Consider the following 26,605-nt stretch of genomic DNA (forward strand, 5'->3'; position numbering starts at 1 on the left):
TCAACATGGTACCCAAGGTGGAAGCTCACAGCACAGGAACCAAGAGATAACTATTCAGCTAATCTAAATTAGCTTTGAGTAAAATGGGCAACTTGGTTCGGCTGCTCATGGATGCAAAAGTGTGTGAAAGCATGAGTAAGTCTTTGGAAAAGAATGGGAACTACACGTCTATAAACTGAGTAACTGAGAGAACCGATGAGGTTCAGGATTGGAAGACTGATGCTATTAAATGAGTTTACAAATAAAAATAAACTTATTCCAGTTTACAATTAACTGGATTAATTATTTCCAAACACAAGTGGAGATGCTGTACCTGGTAATGTTCTGATCCCAGATGCGCTGCTACCCTTTCCACCTGGGAAGACATTCCAAAAACATCACCCAGGAGTTCATCTACTAGGTCATAAAAATCATCACCAGACTCTGTATCTAGAGAAGGTTTAAATTGAATCTCTGTGCCATTAAGGATCATTTGTACTTGAAAAAGTGGAGCTGGCTTCAAACAACCTTCTGTGTTCTCCAAAAAGAAGTCTAAAGAATGCATTATGGTGTTATATAAACCATCGACCACAATGTCATCAATGTACTCTAGATAAATCTTCCAAGAGTCTGAGGAGGAAACTGCTCTGAAGAGCTTTAAATTTTCCTAAACAAGCAAACAAAGAAACAACAACTGAAAAGTCCTTTAATATGTGGTTGCGTTACTGTAGGTCTCCATTCAATACACCTCCTTGTTTCAGTATTATTTTATATAATTGATCTATATTGCAAAACAACACCCTCTAACATTTCTTGTATCAAGTGTGCTTCTGGACTGTACTTTGGTCAGCGTAGGAGATGGCTGAACCTCCCTGGAATCACATTTATACTAGCAAAACTCAGCGCAAGGGTGAAGGTATCGCTGCGTTGAAAAGGCTACACGTTGGCAGAAAACTATCATAAAATACAGCAACGTTGACGGAATATCCACTTTTTGTAAGAATACTTCTGCATGTTTCTTCTGCGTTGCGGTATCAACCCTTCTTATAGTTAACTAAAGATTAACAAGAAACCTTATTTTCATCTTTTAAAATAAATATCAATAGAATAAACAAAGACAATAATACAAATAAAATTAGGTCTGAAACTGAACTAAAAGATACTCTTCAGATGGTAACACTAAGATCAATGTTGATAACAGACACAAAAATTTGTTGCGGTAGACACAGAAGCAGGTACCTCAAAAAAATTAGCAAAAATGGGGCAAAGAGACCAAAAAACCTGCTTCTGCATTCACGTCTTATCCAAATTAAGTCCTTTGACTCAGTCACTGTACCATATACCACTTGTAGTCATGTAATGGCAGCAGTTAATATTTAAGGATATTATAATTCGATCGAGCATTCATAAGTAAACTGGTGAATTATCTGTTGTTTATTTTTATTTACACATATCAGGAGGCAATATTCACATTTCAAATCAAAATTATTTCACAATATATATAGTGCAAGAAACAGGACAATTCTGAGCTGCAGAAATTATTTTACCTGTAGGGATCACAGAAACAACAAAGCTCAGGGTAACAAAAATGAGACAGCAGCACTAGCATAACTGCAGCTTGCCAGTCATTTCCAATCTACCAACTGTTAAAAGCATTAATGTTCTCCTCAGACATTGCCAAAATTGTTCTCTCTTCTCCCTATTTGTCTTCATATGTCAGTCTTTAAGAGCTTTCATGCCGTTTGTGCAATTACACAAATAATTGAATAAAAATCTACAAGTCACCAAGTTTTAATAGTCAAATATTTAACACCTGTATCACTGCATCAAAATACAGCTCACTTGGCCATTACCTCAACAAGATGATGGATCTGGTAGCTGTCTTCTTGCAGCATTTTGTATATTCTAGCAAGCCTTTCTCCTTTGTATAGGTATAACAGGTATAACAGAGCTTCTTTTTTACCTTTCCTGAAAAAGAGGGCATGTTCCATCCAAGCATTCATAATCCCCTGGATTGATCTAACATTGTCCTTTGATTACTGAACTCTCTGCTCCAAATCACACACTGACTTTTTCACTTGTTTGATGCGGTCCCAGCAGGTCGTCATCACCTGACACATGCATACTTCTGCTTCTTTTAGCTGGTAATCAATAATTCTCAGCTCTTTTTCAATCAGAGGATATTCTAACTGCAGGGAAGTCTGCATTAGACTGTTGTTCAGCTGAGCAAGAAGTTTAAGACTTCCGCTACACTGTTCATGGGAAAGACACACAGGATGAAATGCCTCTAATGTCCCACACATGACATTGTGCACTTTGCTGGGCAGAACTGCTGATTGAGTGAGGTCTATAGACTATGAAGGGGAAACATCATTTCGATGTAGGCTGCATCAAAAGCAGCGTGGCCAGCAGGTTGAGGGAGGGGATTCTGCCCCTCTGCTCTGCTCTGGTGAGATCCCACCTGGAGTCCTGCATCCAGCTCTGGAGTCCCCAGCACAGGAGAGGCATGGACCTGTTGGAGGGGGTCCAGAGGAGGCCACAAAAATGATCAGAGGGATGGAACAACTCTCCTATGAGGAAAGGCTGAGAGAGTTGGGGGTTGTTCAGCCTGGGGAAGAGAATAAGGTCTCCGAGGAGACATTATAGCAGCCTTCCAGTACCTGGAGGGGACCTACAAGAAAGCTGGAGAGGGACTTTTGACAAGGACATGTAGTGATAGGAGAAGGTGGAATGGCTGTAAACTGAAGGAAGGTAGATTTAGATTAGACAGAAGAAAGAAATTCTTTACTATGAGGGTGATAAGGCACTGGAACAGGTTGCCCAGAGAAGCTGTGGATGCTCCTCCCTGGAAGTGTTCAAGGCCAGGCTGGACCAGGTTTTGAGCAACCTGGCCTAGTTGAAGGTGTCCCTGCCTATGTCAGGGGGGTTGGAACTAGATGATCAATAAGGTCCCTTCCAGCCCAAACCATTTCATGATTCTGTGAAACCATGCAGACCTTGAATGTCTCAAAACAGAACAGGCTGCCAGGTAGAAGGCAAGCTACGGGAAGGCAACTGGATCCATAGCCTGGAAGATCCAAATTGGTAGTAGCCCCAGCTATCTAATACTCAGCTGTGGCCAGCATTGCAAACTGAAATATAAGCTGCAGGTGGGATTCTGTCAGACAAAGATGGGATATTTGCTTTCAACAACAGGATAGTTAGAGCTATGCACATGCTCACATACACGCATGCAAGTTGCAAGGGCAAGAGGAGAGAAGAAAAATAAAAACACATATTACTAACACATCCCACCATCACAAACCTTTTTAACATTGTTCCTTTTCTCATACATAGCTAAATCAGAATCTGTAATACTGGGCTGGTTCAACATCAAGAGATACTTGACCTCTCTCAATAAAAGCCATTAGCTAGAAGAAGGAAAAAAAGAGTTTATCTTCTATTTATCCTTTCAGAAGCCTCAACACAATGACTTTTTGTTTGCTTTGCATTTAATCTCTGATATAAAGGCATTAGAATACCTTTTTGATGACTGGAATATAAGAAAGTATACAGGAGACATTTTAATTAGTATTCAGCAAATTAAGGATAGGGATTTAAAGGCTGTTTAATGTTTTATAACTTAAAGAACCACTGCATTTTACAGGGTAAAAGGTAACTGTCATTATTATATTTCTCCATGTGTCTCTGGGGAAACCATTTACTACTGTAGTAACCTTCTTTACTGTTCAAAGTAAGAACTCTCCCCTGAGCAGGTAAAGGGCAACTACATTTCCTGACTGGAAAACATAGACAACAAAATAAGTAAGATTTAAGATTTTAAGATTTACTCATACTCTAGAATATTACTGTCATTCTTTAGAATATAAAGTCAGGGGGAAACATCAGACACACATTTAATTACAATTATACTTACATACCTTAGGGTCAAACTTCACACTCAGGAGGCTATTTTCGGGATTATGCTTAATTAGAGGTTGGTCTAAATTACACTGGCAAATTTCATCCACCTGAACCTTCCATTCACAATAGGTCTGATCTTCGTATTGGTCAAGGAATTTCAACAACTCCACATATTGCTGAGAAATAAAAGCAGCTTCTGGACTTTCTAAGACTCTGCAAGGAAAAAAACCACACCTAATCAGTTATGTTCTTTTAATGATAGCAATTCACAAACAAATTCTTGTGAAAAGTTTTAGTTTCACACATTATTCGTTTTTAGATGAAGCTCTGTCGATGCTGGTCATTTTTAAGTGATCCATAGCTTTACCAAACTGAACTAGAGGGAAAAAGATGCATAAAGCAAGAGGTGAGAACACTGGGAACAATTAAAACTCTGGGGCAAAAAGAGGCTATACCCCCCCCCTTGCATGTTACTAGCTCTGTCAGTGGTCAACAGCTGGAATTGTTATTACTCAATAACTTAATCCAGGTGTGTCTAACACTCTTACAGGAGCTTTCCATCCTTTGTGCTGGCACCTGAAAGCATGTTTGTTGAGGGATCAGGAAAGGAGGGAGAGATGGGGCACAATTTTCAAATAACTTGGATGTCTAGGTTCCCCCACAAGTATCTTTGAAAGTCAGGTCACCATAGAACAACAATGTTTATGTGCAATATGTTAGCGTTGTCCTGAAGCACAGAAATACCTGGGTTTGATAGTTATTGACTCATCTAAACAACCATCAAGCAAACCTCTTACAGTTATTAAAAAGGCATTCTGAGACCTCTATTCAGTGCATTTCCATGCAGAACCAGGAATTTTCCAGAATATATCAGAAAATTCAATCTGTAAACATGTATGGCATGGATGTTTAAATTTACTTGAGTAAGAGATCATATTATGCTGATCACACTTGTTTAGTGATTAGCGATGCCTTATTTCCAGGCTGTTAAATTTCCACTAAATCAGTGACTATGAACACTTACAGGTGAGACAGAGACGAGGAGTAGGACCAAAATGTCTGTATTCGTTCCTTCAGTACTTTAGACCATTTAAGGCTTCCTGAAGTAACTGGCACTTTTTGTTAATTATTTCATTCCCTTTTTCCACCTGCTTATTAGAACAGAAATTAAGCCATTATGAACCAACAAGAAAATAATCTTTTTATTTTTGCATTGTGCAATACCTTTTTAGTGTGTTCATGATGTATACACCTGCAGTTATCCAGTTCTTCATCAAACATTTCCAATAAATTATTGTAATTTGGGCTAAATATCCCCATGATGACAGGTTTTTTTAGAAAGCTTCCAAAGATGGTTAAAAGCTTAAAAAGAAAATAAAGAAGAAAAAAAAGAGAAAACAAACAGCAAAGTAAGCATTAGAGTCCTCTTTCTGTAATACTCTCAACTTGAAATCTCATCCAAAATGCTTCTGAAGTACAGGGATTTGAACCGTGCTAAGCTATACTGTTGATATGTGCTGTGTGCTGATAAATAGACTACGTATTTCCAAATAGGCTCCTAAATTCTGCTAAACTGGTGAATTCTAGAATGCTAAAGAATGACAAGTTAGCTTAGATCTTAGAAAGCATGAAACTAGGATTGCCAGATCCAGGCATGTACCCCACACTCCAGATACTTTCTAAATCCTACCCCGCACTTTTCTAACCTGTGTGTTTTTTCCCCTTTTTCCAGACATATCCTCTCTCATAAGCCATTAGCCTCTTCCTCAAATGTCTCACACAAATACAAAGCCTTAATTGTATGTTAATGTTTTCTGGGGAAATAAGAGCCTACTGCTGTAAAAAGTTACCAAACGAGGCAAGCAGAAGTGAATTCTCTGAGGAAAAATAACCTTCCATTTTTCTCGCTATGTTTAAAGTTAAGACAAGTTATCTGCCTTTTGAAAGCACAGATTTAATACCGTATGTATTATCTGAATTCAGTAAGAAAATAAGTTTGGAAAGAAACCAGGTAAATGGCAGCATTAAATGCAAGATACCTATTTAACTGCTAACAATGCCAGCAACTAAGGAAAATTCACTTACTCAGAATTTGTACTGAAGTACTGACTTATACTTACCACAACTAATTTGCAATACTTTGACACAATTTGGGTGTGTTGTATCAATGTCATAAAAACATGTCTAAAAGGGACTTCAAGAGTAATTTGTCTGTGTTCCTGCCCCAACATGAGGTCTGCTACACCTATGCCATTTCCAAGAGATTTTTTTTTAGCCCTCACAGAAGGATTTTTCAATAATGAAGAGCCTGTCACGTCCCCTAGCAATCTATTCTAGTGACTCATTACGCTTGGCATAAAGTGGTTTTCCCAGACATCATACTTGAACCTTCTGCACTTTAAATTAAGTTCATTATGTTCTGAATGTAGAGAACAGACTATTTCCTTCCTGTATGCAGAAATCTTGAATGTATTTGAAGATTTATGCCTGTTCACAGAATCATTAAGGTTGGAAAAGACCTCTAAGATCATCAAGTGCTTGCTGTCTTTTCTTCTTCAGCCTCAACGACCATCAACAGATCCTCTTTCCTGAAGTGTAATGCTTATATCTGGGCACAATACTCCATCGGAGACCTCATTAAGGGTGATTAAAATTTGAGATTTCTCCTTGTGCCTTTCAGGACCACCACCCATTTGAACATCTTACTTACCTCTTTCTTAATAACATGACATCACTTACCGAGGTTCTACATATGACAACTCCTAAATCGCATTTTGAAGAACTGTTTCTGATCAGTTGTTCCCTATCTTGCATTTTAATCATTCCTGCTTAAGAACAATACATACTACTGCAGAAACATGCTCCAACTACCCAGGCTAACCATATGCTACACTGGACGGAGAGCCTGGACACGTCTGCCAGCCATGAGATTCTCCGTGCCTCATGCAGTCAAGTGCAAATACAGAGTGTTAGTGAGCAGGGAATCTCTCTGTTTCTTTGAATTACATTTTAGATGAGGCCTTAGCTATGGGTTAAATTCTGGAAGGAACCTGTATTCAGAACATCATTAAAATGAGAACAGAATCAAAGAACTCTTTGATTCTGCATCGGAAATACAGGTTAGTCAGTATTCCAAGGCAGTCAATTCACAAATAGCTTGCCTAGATATCAAGAACAATTTAAGCAATGCACAAAATTGTTCTAATAATAAATGAAGAACAGTTTCATGTGTATGGGTACTGACTTTGAATATGGATTCTAAACCTGAACAGTCATGAAATCCTACACAAAGAACTGAGGCAAGACATCTGTCAAGACCCAGGGTTTTGGCTTTTAAATTCAGTAAAATCATCATCAAACTCCTGTAGTGTTCAAAAAAAAAAAAAAAGTATAAACTGCAAGTCTTTCCAGCGGGAAGAAAAGCTAATGGGCAGCATATGGTTGCACTAAACACATAGCTTGCCTCTGTCACTGAACAAGCTTCTGAGATTTTTGTATTTCAGGTTTTCCAGTACTATTTTAATTGAAGAGCAACGATCAATGCTATCTAACAGTCATGCTTTTGTTTTGTTTTGTTTTGTTTTGTTTTTACAGAAACTGAGTTAACAAATGAAGCATTTGCTCAGCAATACAGATTATTTTTAAATAACAGCATAAGGTCTATATGCATGTGTACCAGTGCAAGATCAATATGTATATGTACTATTAGGAAGCTTGATAAGAGGGATAGCTATCTATGCCAGGTAATATTACTCCTTACTTTTATGCTGTTTTACCCTGTTAACCCTCCCGTTAAACAAAGAACTTCTCAACAAGTTTCTACAAGCTCATATTATCTCTGCATATTAGCATTAAGTAGGATATTATGAACATCAAACTTCAGCTAATCAAATACTTGAAGTCAACTCACTAAGTAAACATCATCTTTTGACTCTGACTCATTGTTACATTTAATTAGATTATCTTAAGAATCCGTAGCTACTGCATGTATTAGGCACCACAACAGTCATTTTCAATAGCCCAGCTGTACTTTCTTAATACTCAAGGTAATTAACCATGTTCACAGATGTGGACCTTTGGAAAAATAATACCATAGCAGAAAATACATGTGCATGTTAATGCAGGTTCATGCAAGGGTGAGCTCCAGCACCTTCTGCTTTGTCCTGTTAGCAACACAAACAGTAACATGTACACATAAAGCTACACTTGTTCCTCTGTTAAATACGTTAAATGTTGACCATTTCTGAGAAAATATTCCTTTTTTTACAGCTTAGTCTCATCTCTTTTCTGTTGCAAGCCACTTGAAAGATAAATAAATAAAAAAACAGAAGTACTAGTAGCCAAGGTGGACATTTAAATAAAATCCAGCGTCTTTGGAAAGGCATATCAAATTAACTTGCTTATTTAAGAATCTTCTTCCTCTCTAACCCCCTCCACCCTCAACTAATGTGTTTTTTGTTTGGGTTTTTTTTTAAAAACACACTGCACAAAACCCACACACATATACCCAAAACACGTGAAAGGATGAACTACACACACTTCTCCATGGGGAATAAAAAATTTAGATTTAGTTCTGTGACTGGCTGTATTGAAATATAGATATATTTAACACAGCAAAAATCCATTTAAGACAGTCAGTCTGAAAAGCCCACATCTGTGCCCTGAAAGCTAGGCATCCCTTGGTCCTCTTCGGGGTCAGACCCTCCAGCCACGCCACAAACCAGACCATTGCTCTGTTCTGGATTTTGGACAATTCCATCCACACATTAACCAAACACACACTGCACACTGCCTATTCATAAGCATGCAAAACTTGTGCTTGGAAATATGTGGACACTATTCATGTATCATACACTGAATAGCATGAACCCTGAAGCTTCTGACAAAATAACCATAAGATGACAGCTATTGTTTGATAAAGCTCCTGATTAGTAGTGTCAAACCCAAAAGCAAATATTTTCTGAAGAACGTGGAAAAAAAAATATTTTAGTGATGACAGTAAAAACAGCACAGCAATTGGTGCTTGATATTCCACTTGTACTTCTGTCAACACCAAGCCTGCATACATGCGTAAGAGTGGCTCAAACTTGAAAACTAATACTCTTTGACTATGTTTTACTTGGCAATAAGCTGGAAAGTCAACAAACTTACAATGCAGAATGATCGTTCAGAAACATGCTATCAAGGTTGCTTTTGTCCTAAGTCAGTCAAGTCACTAAGGAAGGACTCACTGCCTCAAAAATGGATCAGCTCAAACCATCTTACAATCTGCATCTGGCCAAACATGATAACTGCTGTAGTTTATCTAGCACCTTAAAACTGTTATTCAAGTGCCTCACCAACTTTTACATTTATGTACAGAGTATGCAGGGCATCCTCCATAGAGTTAAAGGCAAAACCAGGCAAACTACATACAGACCTGAGAAGGGGTGTCTTGAAACCACATCTCCCACAGACAAGGATGCTTCAGAGCATCCTGCTGCTTCAGAAGGCAAAAAAAAGAAAAAGCATCAGCAGGTCTCTGCCACCATTCACTTCTCCTTCCTCAGGCAGCTTTGTAGCTTTGTGCAGGGATTAGTAGGAATTTAGTGTGATTCACAAGGGATTTTATCAGGAGCAATAAAATTTGGCAGTACAGTATAGTGAGTCCTGACCTTAAGACATGGGAAGCTTTGCTATAGATTTTACAGAACTACTAGGATTTTACCCCAAAGACGCTAAGAAATTTGCAAGGCTTCTGCATGAATTAAACCTGTGCCATTCATTTAGTTCAAAGCTTGTTTATGAACATTCCTCTGGGTTTTTAACTACCTAGATTAAGCCACATATTTGCAAGAAAAATCAGTGTGCATACACACAGAATATATTTTCTACCACATGTAATACAACAGTAAATTTCTATATTTCATTAATAATTATATCATTATATATTATTTTAATAATAACAACTTTGAGATTTGGCTGTTTCAGAAAATTTGTCTATTAAAATAAGACTTTACCCAAAATATGTATTCCTTGCACACACAGCACTCTCACTCCTTTAATGTGCTGCTAAAAAGACCACGCAGCGTGCCCGAGCTCCCAGAGGCCAGCAAAGCACCAGGAGGCTGAGCCCCCCTCCTCATTGTCTGAATCCATGCAAACCCAGTATAGCTTGTGGGTACACAGGTGTCAGGAGCATGGGGAAATGGCAAGGACACAGCTAGGAGAACCAGCTGCCCTGAGGATTGGAGGGGGGAATGGGTGGGTGCAAGTGTGGAAAAAAAAATTTTATCACCCAATAGAGAAGAATAATTTCATTTAAATGAAGTTCAGTCAGCAAACAGATTAGAAAAAGCATGGTTTTAGTGCAGATTATTTGGGGTGATTGAATCCCACTTGTGATGGCGACCTTTTGGGTCGAGACGGCAAAGAAGAGAGTCGTCACGGGGTACACACGAAATGTGCAGCTGCGGCTGGAGCCGCGGCCGCCTCACCCCTGCTGCTGCTGCCTTACCTCCCCCGGCTGGGCACACGCCTGCGAGGGGACAGACCCGGCCTCTCCAGCCTCCTCGCTTCAAGAGGAATTTAATCAGTACCTCCCCGCTCTCAGAGATGGTGCCCTGGTCCACAAAGCTGCAGGGTGAAAAGGGAGAGCGAGTTTGGCTGCCGTTGGGCCAGCCGTGCCAGCTGGAGCAGCGAGCGGCCGGCGGAGCAGCCTGGCTCTGCTCTCCTCTCGTCCCCACACGTGGCTGCCCAACGCGAAGGCAGAAGGCATCCCGTGTGCTGGGACCAGAGTCTGCTTGGATGGTAGCCGGGTGCTCTAGCCAGCAGGCAGCAAAGCCAACTACATAACACGATCGGGTACGTCTTTATTTGAATTTATATTAAAAGTGGATTAAAACCTTCAGAAAACACCATTTTGCAAGTTTACAGATAGTTATAGCTATGAACTAACACCAAAATCTTGAAAATGACAAAAAAAAATTCTTCTGTGAAAAGAACAGTAATAAATATTATTTCTCTTTTATCAGCTGTTAGTGAGTACAGTGTCAGGAATTATTTTAGTTATTATCACAAAATTTTGCTAGATACCAACATTTTTAAAACCTTCTCTATTTTTCAAGTAGAAACAACTGACTTTTTATCACAGAATGGCAGGGGTTGGAAGGGACCTCTGTGAGTCATCTAGTCCAAACTGAATACAAATCACATCCTAATACTCAGGAAATAAAGCTTACAGAACTGAATGTCTGTCCTGTATATTGTATGCCAATGATTAAATAACCTTTTTTTCTTTTTTAATTTTGGGCATTGTTGGTGGGCGATTTTGTTTCACTTTATCCAAATTTATTTTATTCACTTAAATGTATTTTATTCATTCAAATTTATTTGGTGAGAGCCACCTGAATGCTTCACCACATGTGGCACTTCTAAATAATTCAGTGATCTGATCACGAGAAAGCATCCAGAAGTCTTTTCCTAAGAAAATGTACTTCTGTTTAAAGAACGAGTGGTAGATGCTAAACCCAGCTGTGTTGGAAGCCTATTTCATGCCTAGTTCCATTCAGTACTATAAAATTCCCAGTTTTACAACTACCAAGTTCACACACACTTTTAAATAAACAAGGAAACAACAGCAAAAATGCCTATGTGCAGGGTGCAATATTACCATGTTACTGTAATCTGAAGGATTGTATGTCCTTTTTCTGAAAACTGCAGATTTCCAGAAACTCTTCATTCATTCTGCAGACCTGCTCACTTAAAATTTTCCCCTTGATTCCACCACACTCCAGCTTTTCCAGCTTTTGAAATTCCAATATGTTAACGAAAATTTCCTAGATCAAATAAATAAAAATTAGTTAACAGTATTCCTCAACAAAAAAACAGTAACAAACCTGATGTTTGAGATGGTCTTTTCCTCTTTCGACCTTCTCTCTTCCCGTTTGGCAGGATGAGAAGGTAAAATCTGTGCCATCTTAAATAATGAATATGAAAAATAGTGGAGGAGTAACAGGTAATTCCAGCAAGGCTTTATCCTGGTTGAGGAACTTACAGGATTAAAAAAAAAGTGAAAATGCGTTGTCCCATAGAACATACAAATTGAACTCCATTTTAAATTTATCAGATTAAGTTAAAAAAGGCCTAGATAAAATAGAGCAAGCACTACTAAACACATACTCTCATGTATAAGCACAAGATTTATTATCACAACACAAAACATTGCTGTGAAAATTAAACATAAAACTTTCTTAGAGGAGTAAAATTGAACCCACTTTAACCTCCTTTGTAACACCTGCCAAAGTAATTTCTATGGTCTCTGATTTCACTTGAACGAAGTAATTGTTTTATGCCCCAAAGGGATGAAAATAACTGGTTCTTTGCATGTTTAGAAATGTGCAACACTAATTCTCTTCAGGTGCAAACCAGTCGCGGGTTCCCCGAGCAGAGGGCTGCAGACCCCCAGGCTCAGCATTAGGATCTACAAAGGCTTAGTGGCCACCTCACCCCAAAGGGACCTGCTCGTGCGGGGTGGGCTCTCTGAGGGACCATCCTACTGTTGAGAACCAAGACCATCAGCAAGAGCCGGTTCTTGTGTCAGGGCTGAACGTATGGGTGCAAGCAGCCAACGCTTGCAAAACTGCGGGTGCAGGACACTGTTCCTAAGCACCTGTGACGAGCTCCCCCTGCCTGAGCACCTCAACCTGTCTGTGTGCCAACGGACAGCCAAGAGCCAATGCTTTCACCCCAAACCCCTTTCAGAGACCGCTCTGGAAGGCACTGTCAGACACGGTAAGACTGGATTTCTTACTCACTGACAGTATTTTAAGGGGGTAGGATGGAGAGGCAGACTAGCTAAATAATTGCAGGGCTCAAGTACATCGTTTCCCAGCTCAGATCCCAAGAGTGCATCCCCCACTTCCCAGAAGGGCACCCTAATCAGCAGCCAGTCTAGACTCCTACTATAACTGCTTCCAGGCTCAGGAAAGCATAAAAAAAGGCCCCAGGAGCAGGAACCAGAACCTATGACTGCTCCCATCCTACACAACTACCCTAATCACAATATTAGAAAAATATTCTACACTCCTGACCTCAGATTTTTAATCTTCCTTTGCTTGTTGGCACACATTTAAAAGGGAAGGTGAAGAGTATTCAGTCTCATGCAAGGACTAGCCTAAAACACCACATTTTTTCTAGCTATAAACTGATGACTCCTCCTTAGTTCCCAGAAAAAAAAAACAGATGCAGGTGCCATGCTCAGGAGAATGTTCCAGCCTTGGGCTGCATATAAAGAGTAGCATTTTACTCAAGCAATCTCCCAAATCCTGGGAAAGGCTGGATGTAGGAAACATGTTTGTCATTTTTCTTACTGCTAATACTAGTTTGCTCCTTGCACAGCATGCAATGTTTGCATCCTGTTCAACACCCCTACCTCCTCCTATGCACTGTAATTTTGCATTCTGCATATTAGAAACTTTAGTCTTGCTCTCTGTGTAACAGAGAATATCTCATATTTCTCAGATACTATATTTATCCAGCAATATAGATTATAAATAATACCTCAATCTTCAATAAGCAGTTGAGGAACATATCAAGTCTGGAAAACAGCATCTTGGATCTGAAATCTCATGGTTTAAATTCCTTGCCATGGGCAAAGTAAATCTCCAGTCTGTTTCTGTGAGTAAAGAATGACTCCTTAAAGCCTTTTAAGGTAATTCTAGCTATTTTCAAATGCTCCAATGCTTCTTCAGGCTCTCCTTTGAAAAGATTTTCTGGTGAAAGATACAACCTAGACTAGAATATAAACAAATGCACAGCAGAAGAAAAACTTTTAAAAAGTAGCTTTCTAACATGCAGCCATACTTAAATCATAAAGTTACTTTCTACTTTATATATGAACACAAAAATAATATGTATTACCTTCTAAAATTGCTATCTTTAAATGTTCTAGTTTCTCAGTCATCTCATAATACAATCTTCACTTTTGAGATGCTCCCAAAGTATGTTCAACCTGTTACAAACCCCTCTGGCTAGACTGACCCTTAAGTACCCTTAGAACAGTGAGCATGCAGGAAACAACAGAGTAAAGAGACTTCCCCCCCCCCCCCCCCCCCCCCAATAAAAGTGATATGGGAAATGTGTTCACCTGTTTGCCATCGCACTCCTATGGCTCCTTAGCACCCCACGGGCACTAATTCTCATGCAGAGTATGTTGTGCCAGCACACATGGAAGTGCCAACACAAGTCCTAGTTTTTTTCATTTAGTAAATTAGTAGAATAGTGCCTCCTCCAAACCCAGAATCAAACCTAGGACACAAATGTGCCTAATGTATAATTCTGGACAGTATCATGAATAACCTGAAATACAGAACCAGGATCCATGGATAACGCTGTCTGCATGTAGTAAGGTTTGGGCAGAGAGGGGGAGCAGGGATGCGGACGGGACTATAGGTTGGCTTTTGCTGTTCTTTCTTTGTTGGTTTATCCCAGACTAGTATAACTTAACATTTATTACAGATTCACATCAAACACATGATGTTAATATCTTTAATTAATGCAATGTAAGTAGGGTTGGCAGGGGAGAGGTGTGGGAAATTAAAACCTTTTCCTGGTCATAGGTCACTCCGTTTCCCCCCTGCCACATTATTCTGCTTCGTATTGCCACCCCTCCTAGCTACTTCTTGCCCTTTTTTTCTCCCAGCCTTACAAACTAGGAATTATATATGGCTCCATCCAAACCTTTTGGCACCACTTCATAACCTGCTATTTTGGGCTGAGATCAGAATGCACAGGCTCTGTCCTTTATCAGTGCTTGCCTTCTAACAGAGAGCAATAATTTGCCAGGCATTCAGATTAATTTCAATGAAAATTTTATGTTAGCCTGTTAATGTCCAGCTTAAACACATGAGGAAGGAGATGGTGCAAAGTCAAAAGAGTGGCAAACAGGGCTTTGCAATATATAACAGTTGTTTGACAAAGTAAAAATAAACAGGAGATCTGACAGCTTAGTGCTGCGTGACATGGGAAACAATTATTTTTTCAGATCAAGTTTCCTTCCAAAATCTAAGAAAAATCTAAGCACAAATGTAAGCAATCAGTTCCCATCCTGCCAGAGAGAGGACTTCTCCAGTGCACAGATGTTCACGCCACAATTTTTTCCCCTGAAAAAGAGTGAAGTATGCTGTACCTGCTCATCACTTCGATACTGCTGTAAGCCTGTAACAGAGAAAGCGGATTTACTCCTCCAGGTGCTCTCAGGGGGCTCCTATTCAGCGACAGCCCTGCCAAGCCTCCTCCTACTTCTGTAAGCATGGCCCGGGAGGTGTTTCATAGGATCACAGAATCATTAAGGTTTGAAAAGATCTCTAAGGTCATCAAGTCCAACTGTCAAACCAACACCACCATGCGTGCTACACCATGTCCTGAAGTGCCATATCTACATGTTTTTTGAACACCTCCAGGGACGGTGACTCCACCATTTCCCTGGGCAGCCTATTCCAATGCCTGACCACTCTTTCAGTAAAGAAATTTGTCCTAATATCCAATCTGAACCTTCCCTGATGCAACTTGAGGCCATTTTCTTTTGCAGGAAAACAGAATTTGGTCTCTTCTCTCGTTGCCTGATCACAGGTCACCCTGGAAGCTGCATACTTGTCCCCTCAGTCAGGGGAAGTCAGGGAGGCTGCCTGCCTGCTGCTCCTAAGGGAGGATTGTGGTGGGGGCCATCTAGAAAGTACAACAGCCTGGTTTTGAAGAGGATTTTCCTGTTTCATGACCAGCATTAGTGCCTCCAGAACAGCGAATCATACAGAGCGGCTTTGCTTGCCAACATGCAGAAGCTCTCATACTCCCACCAAAATAATGGGTTTCAGTGGAATCATGGGGAAAGCTTATTGATGACAGGCGGACAGAACATGCATCAAGGCAGCTCATTCACAGCTTGTTTGCAAAACCCCTATTTTCCTGATTTGCGTAGCTCTTACCAGCATTTTTCAGTCCATGAAAGGAAATGCCTACCTAGAAACATGGTAAGAAAAGAGGCAGCAAACTTATACCAACAGCAAGGGGGTAAGGAGCAAGAACCCAACCTGAAAAGGTTATAAGGTTTCTGAAGAACAGTTTTCTTACACTAGACAAGAAACACATTTCCTTCTTAAACACACAGTATGCGAATGGTGCAGTTGACGACTAATTTTTCAGTTGAACTTCAAATTTAATGATCTAACACTGGCTGAAAATATCTATAATGCAATTATGGTGTTTATCAGACAACTAACAGACAGATTAAATCCATGTCTTTGTTATTGATGTACTGCATAACAACTAACATTTATTTATTATGTACTTCTGTGGTTTACTACCCTGACTTGAAGCTACCTGGTCAATAAGCAGATTGCAAAATTGCTGCAGCAGAACTACTATTCATGCAGGCATGCTGTAGAACTCGGAGTGGCTCCACATCAGGCAGATGGTGTGAAATAAAGGTGGGATTAAATTATGGATCTTTGGGAATTCCATCTCCTGAAAGATCTGAATGTATTTTTCCAGTGATCTCAGATACAGATCAGTATCTTGGGCTTCTACAAGTGCTGTAAAAATACAAAAGGGAAAAATGCTGCAGCTTAAGAGATGATCACTTCCAAATTAACCTAGCCTCGATGAAGAATGCAAAGTTATCCTGTACCTATTTAAAAGAGAAAGATATGTAGGCTTTAGTGGCACATTACAGCCAAAGTAGCAGGAATGACTGCAGATGCCTAGGTCACAGAAATGTGAAATTCTACCTTGGAATGAAAGAAAAAAATTCTGAAGTCTGCAACCATTTTAAAGTTGGACAGGCCAGGTCCGATCACAAGAGGTGAAATGAGTTAGTACTCTTGATTAATCTGGCACCAAGAGGCAAAGTGCATCTTGGCATTCTGGAACGGGCTGTGTGCTCCACTGCACCTTCCAGTGGTACGTTCAACGGCTTGGCATTTTTCATCAAAGGGGAAGAGGACTCCGCGTTGTCTTCAGGCTGGCTATTTAACAAACAATGACAAATTATTTCTTTTCATAGACTGTAGAAATTTGTGCTGTTTTGCCTTTCAGCAGAAGGCACACCAGGCATGCTCTGGGCTGCTGCTGGCATGGGATGACGTGGGGAAGGATTCAGACTCATACAAGCAGTTAGGTTTGGGCTTTGTTCAACGTGGATGAAGTCTGTCCTTTTACTGCTCAAAACTTCTATTAAAGTGAAAGCTGTAGAGCAACATCAGCCTCTATGGGTGGCAAGGTCCTGGAGAATGATGTCTTTCCATTGCCTGGCAAGTACTCCACACATCTCTGGCCTCAAAAGTTCAAAAGAGACATGAAAATTTTTGCACTCTGTCACTGTAGACTATTTGCTAACTAAAGCACCTGATGAACTACAGAGATTTCAATCCATTCTTCTAGTCACAGATCAACAGAAAAACAGCTTAAATGTATTTCAATCCACTAATACAAAATTATTGCCCCCATCAAGAAATCAGAATTTTAATACTGGGATTAAACAACGATGACAACAACAACAAAAAGTAAACATGTGAATATTTTAAGGTTTTACTTCAAAATTTTAACAGTGATCTTTAACTATAAGTAGAATAGGCAAGACAATACTTGTGAGTGTAAGCTATTTGCAGAGCTAGTATCTCCTAAGCTGAATAACATTACAGAAGCTGGTACTTTATTATATTCCATTAAAGTTTAATTTTATATACAAAGTAGTATATTAGCCAAATATTTCTTCATTGCTAACTGGTTGTTTAATGTCTTTTAGCAGTAGAATTTATCTATCAACAGATTTACTGCAGCTAAAGAATCAAAAACGATGCTGAAAAAATGTACGTGCTAATTGATTTTGCTACTGCTATAGCTCTCACCTATTTTTATGACAGGAAAAGTATCCACATAAAGTTCAAAAAAAACCCCATATAATGAGCCAGCTCAGCTCACAAAGGAGCTTGATTTAACGTGTATGCCCCTGCTGCCCTGATATATCTCACCATCATGACTTACACCCCTATGTCAAAACAAATTATAGATTGTTCTGTAACACATACATATAAACACAGACAAAATATACATCTCATTCACTCTACCCTTACCATCTTCTACTTCCCTGAAAATGTCCTGAGAAGGAGGATAATAGCTGCTTTCTTTGGTTTTTAAGATCTTGATCATTTTTTGAACAACAGGACTCCGAAGCTATAATTTAACAGAGGAGAAAGCAAGCAATTAAAGATCATGGTCGCCTGTCAAAAGAGCAGAAAGAGTAGCAGGCAGAACTCAAGCAACTTACAATTGCACTCAGAGAATCAATGAATAAATAAGACTCAAGCCTACTGGCAGATAAAGGCTGATCCGTGCCAGCTGAAATCCATGGAAAGACCCCAGAAGCTTTCAGTGGGGAACGAACTGGGCTCTTCACAGTGTTCGCTTACCTGACATCGCAACATCACTAATAATAAGCACGAATGAAGCAGAGGATTAAACACAGCTCCCAAAAACGTTTCTTATTTGGAAAGTAAATAATCCTGCATATCTTTTTTTTCAATTAAAAAGAGCTGTTTCACTTGTAACAAGCTATGGTTATTTTATTAAACAATAGTATCTGTTTCATAGCCAAATTTGGTAATAATTTCCTGAGTATAAACGTTGTTCTTCACCTAATTTTCTCCAGAGTTTGAGAAATGTCATGGAAAGAAATTTAGAAAAGATAGACAAGAACAACAGAATTCCTCACAGTTATATAGCCCTTCATCACTAATTTTCACAGTCCTCTAATGTTTAATTCTGTTTTAATTTGGTAACTTGTGCAAACTCTGATTACTTTGGGAAATGGCTCCAAGCTATTTGCAAAAATAAAACAACAAAAAATCATTTTGGTGTCTCATTTTTCAGAGTGGATGGGGAGAGGCAAATGCAAAGAAAGTTCTCCTTGATGTTTACAATAACATCTGAAATCACTTACTTGATAATTTATATATAACAGATTGTCTTTTCTCGTTGTCCAGAAGTTCAGCTCAGTTTGGGGGTCTGGATGCAGACCACGCAGCAGAGGTTTGGCAGAATCCTTATCCACAGTGTCATTAATCTGATGTGAACACTCAATAACCACTGATTCTATGGCATGTAGTACTGCCCTGGAATTAGGATCTTGTCTGCAAAACACAAAAGAGCCCATGAATTTCAAAGCAAGTACTGTACTGTAGTAGTACAGAGCTCTTTTCCCTTCACTCCCCTTTATGTTTAAGGATGAATAACCCTGAAATTTGGAATTTAGCTCTGATCAGAGAAAAAAATCATAAAAAAGCCCCTGAAGACAGAGCTAAAAAGGCTGCTTATGAAGACACAGATCACACTCTTACATGTATTTAGAAATCAAAACCATGGCCAAACACCCTCTCAGACATTATTGGCAGCATACCCTTTGAACAGTTCCTTACAATTATTCCAGATGTGAAAAATCTGCATTTTACTGTTTAATTTTCTAATAAGTAAGTTATATGGTAATTTGGTGTTTGAATGAATGCTGATAGTTAACATAAATATTAAATGGATTTTATTTAATATATATTTATTACATTATTATTTGCCAATGTTTACAAAAAGAGGAACTAACAATACACAGGGAAGCATTTTAATAAAATATTAATGGAACATTACAGCTTCCATGCTCCCTTTCACAGTCTATTTTTTCCCCTTCAATCAAGCTAATTCATCTGTTCTGCCTCAGTTTTCACTCCATACTTGCTCACACTATTGTGCCTGGCCCGCCTGCCTCACTGCCATGACACACAGCAAGGAGCTGACCCTGACCAGGGCCTTCAAAATCGTTTATTATTGACAGGATCATAAATCTTCACTTCTCCAACAACTGATTATCAGTCACCTCTGTACACAGTCAGTCCTAAACTGAAATCAAACCTCTGGTTTACTTAAACTGTGAGTTCTCTGGGATACAGCTCATATTATTGCTGTTTCTACAGATAATAAATGCACATCCCAATGATTAGTGCTATGCTCCTTTTTGATGCCATCTTTTAAGATTATACGAGATGCCTTTTATGACAAGAGTTCAGTTCACATTAAACACTCAAGGCAACAGAGTAGTGCAATCTATGGGAAACACATTGAAAAGGTAATTCAACAGAATAACCGTATTTTGTACTCTGGAAGCATAACTTCACGGGATTCCAAATCCTGGTGACTCTACAGACAGCTTAAATCTTGCCTTTGAAAATTAATAAACCCAAAGTACACATTTATGGAAATTCATGTTTTCATGACAGAGCAATTACACCATTTAAAACATATTAGTTGCATACAAAATACATTACGTTTTAATGCTTAGAAGAATGAAGTAATAAAAATATTATCTTTGGAACACTATTTAATTACTTCCTCATTAATGCAATTTACTACCAGGTTACACCTGAGCCTAAAAAACACCAAAAGGAGCTCTTTTTTTTTTTTACTTTTTTTTCCTCTCCTGTGTTGCATAGGTCACACAACAGTCCTTCCTTAGTTATTTTCAGCATATATTTGATACAAGTCAGTCTTTGCTGCAACTGTGGGAATGGGAAGATGAGTTTCTCCTGACATCAGTCCTTTCATAATTTGTGTTTTATTTTTCATGATTTCCACAGGATGCTCCATATCCTGGGAAATGCAACCTGGCCAGGATGTATGGTTTTCCTTATTGCTTAGAATAGGCACTAACACCTGGAGGCGAAGCGGGAGAAGTAACATTACAAACCAGTAATAACAGTAACTTGGCTACTGGTGACATACTGCACACTGCTTCATTAAACCTGAGAAGAACAAGCTTACCCAAGGCGTACTTATCAAACTCCTGACTATTTGAATCAAAGTGAGCTTTATATTTTCTTTTTCTATCAACATAAATATGTACTTGAATCTCAGACAAATTATACTGTACATGGAAATTGTGTTTTGGGACAGCATTACTTTTCACTCAGCTGAAAATGAATACTGAGCAGCTTCAGAAAAGCTGAAGATGTTTACACCACTTTTATTATCTCTCTCCTCTTTCCCTCGGAAAATAGAAAGATTGTGAGTAGGGGGAGAAGGGAGCAGGCAGAGTTCTATATCCCCTATACCCAGTATTTTCCTGACAGGAGAAACAAATCCTGTTAGTAGCACAAACCCTCCTTTCCATGGTTTAATAGCCACCAATACATACCATTTAAAGCCAGTTTACTTGCAGGATATAAGCTCATATTTAAAATTCGTTCCTAGAAATAGGCACCTGTGATATCCTTTGAAAAGATATTTTTTCTCTAATGCAAATGCATAATGCTAATTATGAATTTTGTTCCAGTTCACTCATTTATGTTAAATCCTTTATCTTCTTTCACTACATAAACACTTCCTAACTTTTCTCCACATTGTTTCTTAAACCATGTCAGTACAGAGTTCTGCTCAGGACAGCATGTAGGAACTTGAAGTACGTTACTATTTGTCATGACACTTCAAATTAAGCACATGCTCAAATCAAAGTACTTTGCTGAATCAGGCCCGAGCCATAGAAAAATTACTTAAAACTTCACACCATTAACCCAAGTGAGCTTCCTGGAGGAATGTCTTCATGGGTGTATGGACTTCAGTCACTTCAGGCCCTCACAAGGCTCAAAGTATATTATTGCCAAACATCAAAATCAACAAGTAACCATTGAGTTACAGAATTCAGGGAGATGGACCCTTGCTATGAACTCAGTTTTAGGGCTGAGTGCAGCTAAAGATGTGCAGCTACATCCATATCGTGTCCAATTTACTCCCGTCCGTGCCAGAGTGATTTACAAACAAGAACCCGAAAAATGACAGAAAGGGAAGCAATAACGAAAATACTGATGCAAGTCTGCTCTTGCACAAGTAGTTACAAACTCGAGGTTCACTTGTAGGGTTCAGTTTTGCTTGTTTCAACAGTGAGGACATGAACAGCACAGGAGAAGCCTCAGCATACCTGTTGCTTCACAATTATTACCCAACTGTGACAGGTAAGCAAGCGAGCAAAATATGAGCTAGAGAAGCTAGGATGAGCAGCACAGTGCTACTGTTCACCTGTTTTAACCATCACTCCTCTCCCGAGGCCTAATTTACTAGCCCCTGATACAGCAACAAATGGTTGCTTCAGCGCTGGGAAGCTCCCGCTCCAGCCCCACGGCAGCAGATCCTCCCCTCCCAAAAGCCTTCCTGGGATCTCTCACTCCGGCTGGTTCCCATCTCGCGCATGAAGAAGGCGTACCTTACACCGCTGGTATCCTCCCTAGAGATTCATAAGGCAGACATTAATTTAATGAGTTCACTTGTGTCTCTATGAAGGAAGTTATTCTCCCTTCACATAATAAATCCCTCAAACGTCCCGAGCTTCATAAATCTGATGGGACTGAAGTTTGCTCCAGTATGGAAAAGAGGAGCAAACCGGACATTTTGAGGGTTTATTTTTCCTTTGTTGAACAATAAAGTCAGGGTATGAGATGTCACTGGAGTTTGGAGATTAGATTTAAATATCGAGGCTATGAATGAAACTCCTTGTTTCTATACTGAGCAAGTACTAAATTCGTGTCAAAATCTCAAAACCTTCATTTCTCATTCAGTCTCTCCTTTGCAAAGGGTTTTAAAAGAGTTTAATTTTAAAATCAATTTTTAAAGCACTTTTTGCTGAAGACTATTTTTTTTGTAGCACAGTTGAGCGACAGATGGAGACTGGAAGTTATGAGATTTTTAAGTTAAAAACTTTCTCAGGTGCTACCGCTGGGAAATTTTTTGCTTCTCTCTGCAGAATATGGTAGTTCAGTAAACAGCCACAATAGTTCTCCAGATACCGTTTGTGACAACTAAATCTTAGAAATTTGTTTCCATAACACCAAACCAAAGGAGAAATAATCCCATTTTCATTTTAAGCAGAAATACCTAAAACAGCTGAATGCCTGTATCAGGTTTCACAAAAATCAGCTTCCTCAACAAACAGAGATTTAGCAATGAACGGTGAACTTGGTTGTCAACTTCCTCTTCTCTTTTCTTTATGCCAGTCACAATTTGCTCTTAGTCTTTTTCTCTTCCTTACTAATCTTTCAAAACACCTTGACCTTTCCAAACTGCCCAACAGTGGATTTCAGATGCATTCAGGTTGCTGTGCTTGAAATCCTTCTCCTTTGAAGCTGACGGGACTTTTGTCATGGGCTTCAATGAGGAAGAGATTTCCTGCTCAGCAGGAGAGTTGCGGTTCTGTCCCTGCCCCTGCTCATAACCGCTGTCTCTCAAGATCAGACTGCTGAGATAATGACCAGCCTGCAATGTGAATGCTGCTAACAAAGTGCTAAAAGACAAGAAGATGAAAACTATTCTTTTTGTCATTGCCATTGATATTTATACACACATTTATTAACTTCTTGAAACATCAATTTTTCACAGAAATGCAGGATCAACAACTAAAACTGCTCTGTGAAACCTGTTCGGCTGCCCTGGTCTTGAACTTGGGTTTCCCTCATCCCAACTATGCACATGAACCACTGAATATTGGTCTTTTCCTGAGCCCAAAATTTGATCCTGGATCTGTAATTACAAAACTTTACTCAGAAGTAGAGTGTTTCCATTTAAAAATATGTTATCTTGAGGAGCCAACGCTTTTCAAAATTTTGGGAAAGAGTCTCATATAATCAGGGTCAGGACCACAGGTGTGACTCAGGACCTGGAAAGAACAGCACAACATTTTTACATGCATTACATTGCCTTTTTGTACCAAGCGTAGATCCACCATCAGTTTAAAGTAGAGCTTCAAATGCAATTTTAAGGGATTTTTTATTGCAAAGGTAGGAGTTTGATCTGGATTACAGTCTCTCTGTACTTTTTCTTTAAGACATTCACATAGACTCAGCTACACTTCAAAATTAAATATTTCCGGTTATTCCCAGAACACCTTTCCTAGGTGCCATATTTCAATATACAGAATGGCATTCAGTCATCCTTACTCTACTCTGCCAAATAGCTGTATATACTCATCTTCCAGAGAATCTGCTTTGTAGCTAACAAACAGGTACAGAATCAGGGTCACACTTCCAGAGACCGCTGAGGCTGCACCTTAGGACATGAGATGAGACAGCCACAGACCTCTTTATACACGACTCCTTCTTAAGTTAGTGGGAACCAAAAGAGTATTTCCAACAGTGTAATCCCACCATAAATTATGTATTCATGTCCAAAAATTAACTTTTCAAAATCTTGTTTGCCAGGGCTCTGTATTGCATGACTTCGCATCCGTGCAAGTTACAGTGAATTTCACTGGTTGCTCAGAAATACAGAACCTGAATTTTCATTGAAGCAAAATACTTTTAACCTATCTGGAGAAGTTAAAAGCCACAACTGAGTACAGGCTGAACTGGGTGCAGCCTGGGACCACGCTGACAAGAGATAAGTTCACCAACAAGCACAGACAGCACTAAGTGACCCTTATGGTTAGGTTGCAGCCCACGGAATGCTATCAGGCAGAGGGCTAAGAGAGACTGAGGCAGCTCCTCAGCAGAGGGGTAATCCCCCCCGAGAAGCTCAGCATGCTCCTGGCATAGATCAGCAACTTGAGGTAGGAAACAGCAAGAGTCCTGGCCGTAGCACAAGTGTAACTTCATTGGTAGAAGGAGGGGGGGGGGGGGGGGGGGGAGGAGAAGGGGAGCTACGCTGTGCACAGCTAAAGTCTTCACAGATTCTCCAGTTGGACACTGCATTCATGAAAACAACTCATTCGCCACAAAGCACTGAAACCGGGACCAAGCTTTACACAGTTCTCATATTTCCAGTTCTCAAGACAGATGCCACAGAGCCAGTAGAGCAGAGGAGAAATCGTGTCCTTTGTCAAAGGAAATAGCACAACAGATCTTCAAAACCACATACATTCGCGGGAGGAGGAGGAAGGAGAGGATGGGAGGAAGACTGGCACTGTAAAGCGTCAGCATTTCTACTCATTCTTTTCTATCACAAAGTTAAACTGTTCTTAAAGCGTATTCAGCTGATTTAAGAAGAGATCCAAGCGCAGCCTCACGGTGAAGCACGTAATGCGAACCGTTAATGTTTTGCGCCTGCTGGCCAAACCAAGAGTTTGGAATCACCTTCAGGTTTTGCGGATCCCCCATCCCCTCCAAAAAAAAAAAACAACAACAAAGAACAACAACAACTTTTTTTTTCCGGGCTGAAGCTAAATTTCGCCGAGAGGCTACATTCTCACCGTCCCCACCGCCGGTCGCGACGCGCTGCCGACTTCCCGAAATGACGCAGCCCTCGGAACTGCAGCAAGGCGACACAAACCCTCTGCCTTCTCCCGCTACTCACCCCGGGCGGGGAACGACCAAACCTTCCGAGTGCCCTGCAGAAAGCCCACCACCACCCCGCCGCGCTCCCCCGCCCCGCAGGGGGGGATCTGCCGGGGAGGGGGCTTTAGGGACCGGCACCGGGACCGACCCGCGGAGCTTGCGGCGAGGGCTCCGACCGCTGCTCCACTCCGCTCCCCCGCCGCGGCCGTTTATTCCCCGCCTGGTGCTCACCGCGTCCCGGTCTCCCTGGGGCTGGCGGCCCCCGGCCCCCCGCCGCCACCCGAGCCGCCGGGGCCCGGGGGGGCCGTCCCGCGCCTCCCCGCTCCCCCCCGCCGCCGGAGCGGGCACGGCCCGGCCGCCAGCTGCGGCAGCCGCGGGGGCGGGCGGCGGAGCCCCCCCCGCCGGAGGGGCGGCGCGGCCGGGTGTGGAGGAATTCGTGATCGTTTACAGCGTCGGGTCCTTACGCTGCGACACTTCATCATCATCATCATCACGCCGCCGCCTCCGGGAATGCGTGAGGTGGGTCCCTGTCTCAGCATCCCCCCTCGCAAACGCCCACAGAGCTGCCAGGAATCACCCACCGGTTCGCTGCCCGCCCCGGGACAGCCCGTCAGACGGCCGCTGTCAGCAATAAAACCGGGCACAAGGCCCTGGTCCCACTCGGGTCCCACAGGACACGTCATGCTCGGCCCTGCTCCCACACAAGGATGCGAGGAAGGGTCGCGGCTGTCACGACTGCGTTTGGGCAGTTCTTGGTTAAAGTTCAGGTCATGAGAAAAGCGACTGCATCTGAAGGAGCAGCGTGAGGACAGCTGCTTTCTGAAGTCATGCTCCCTGCATAATACATATTTCCTATCGCGATTTAAAACTGCTCCTTGGTTTGCCTTTTGCAAAAGGATGAAGAAACAGGTCCCCAGTGTTTGCCTTTGCAACTTCACAGCTGCTCGAGCTGGTGACTTGTATCTGACCGAGCACAAACAAAACACAGGTATTTGCAGAATACATGTTTTCAACCCAGTGAAAGCAAAAAATCTGTAGATGTTTGGGAAAAACACCCCTTCTGTCAGCTGCAAAGAAAGCCAGTTTTCTGTGGTGTGCAGTGGGTTTCTCTCCAAGGTTTCTTCTGTTTGGTCCTCAGAGGCTTCTCGTTTCTCTATCAGCCCACGGTGGGGTCAGGGAACTTGCTGGTCAGCCAAACCGTAGGGCATCTCTGCAGATGGTCACTCATCTCAGAAAAAGTTGTTTTCCCCAAGTGACTAAACGCAACGATACCCTCATAAACTACATGCATGCTTGTGAGACAGGCAGCTAGCAGACCTCTGCGACCACGGAGTTTTTTTCAAGAAAACCAGGTTGCATCTAGCAAAAATAAACTGCTGACTATGAGTTAAGCC

The 26,605-nt window shown here is 40.8% G+C and overlaps 1 protein-coding gene and 1 pseudogene across 1 annotated transcript in view; both read right to left on the minus strand.

The window, feature by feature from the left end:
• Positions 1-3,313, minus strand: part of DNAH11 (dynein axonemal heavy chain 11) — a 69,137-nt gene extending 65,824 nt beyond the window's left edge. Inside the window, 3 exon segments of the mRNA XM_075417904.1 lie at positions 314-646; positions 1,833-2,231; positions 3,284-3,313. Of these exon segments, the coding sequence (XP_075274019.1) occupies positions 314-646; positions 1,833-2,231; positions 3,284-3,313 (762 nt within the window).
• A 7-nt stretch (positions 3,314-3,320) lies between these two features.
• LOC142361103 (dynein axonemal heavy chain 11-like) lies at positions 3,321-25,894 on the minus strand (annotated as a pseudogene).
• Positions 25,895-26,605: the final 711 nt, after the last annotated feature.

The sequence above is a fragment of the Opisthocomus hoazin genome, chromosome 4 (assembly GCF_030867145.1).
Source record: "Opisthocomus hoazin isolate bOpiHoa1 chromosome 4, bOpiHoa1.hap1, whole genome shotgun sequence".
NCBI lineage: Eukaryota > Metazoa > Chordata > Aves > Opisthocomiformes > Opisthocomidae > Opisthocomus > Opisthocomus hoazin.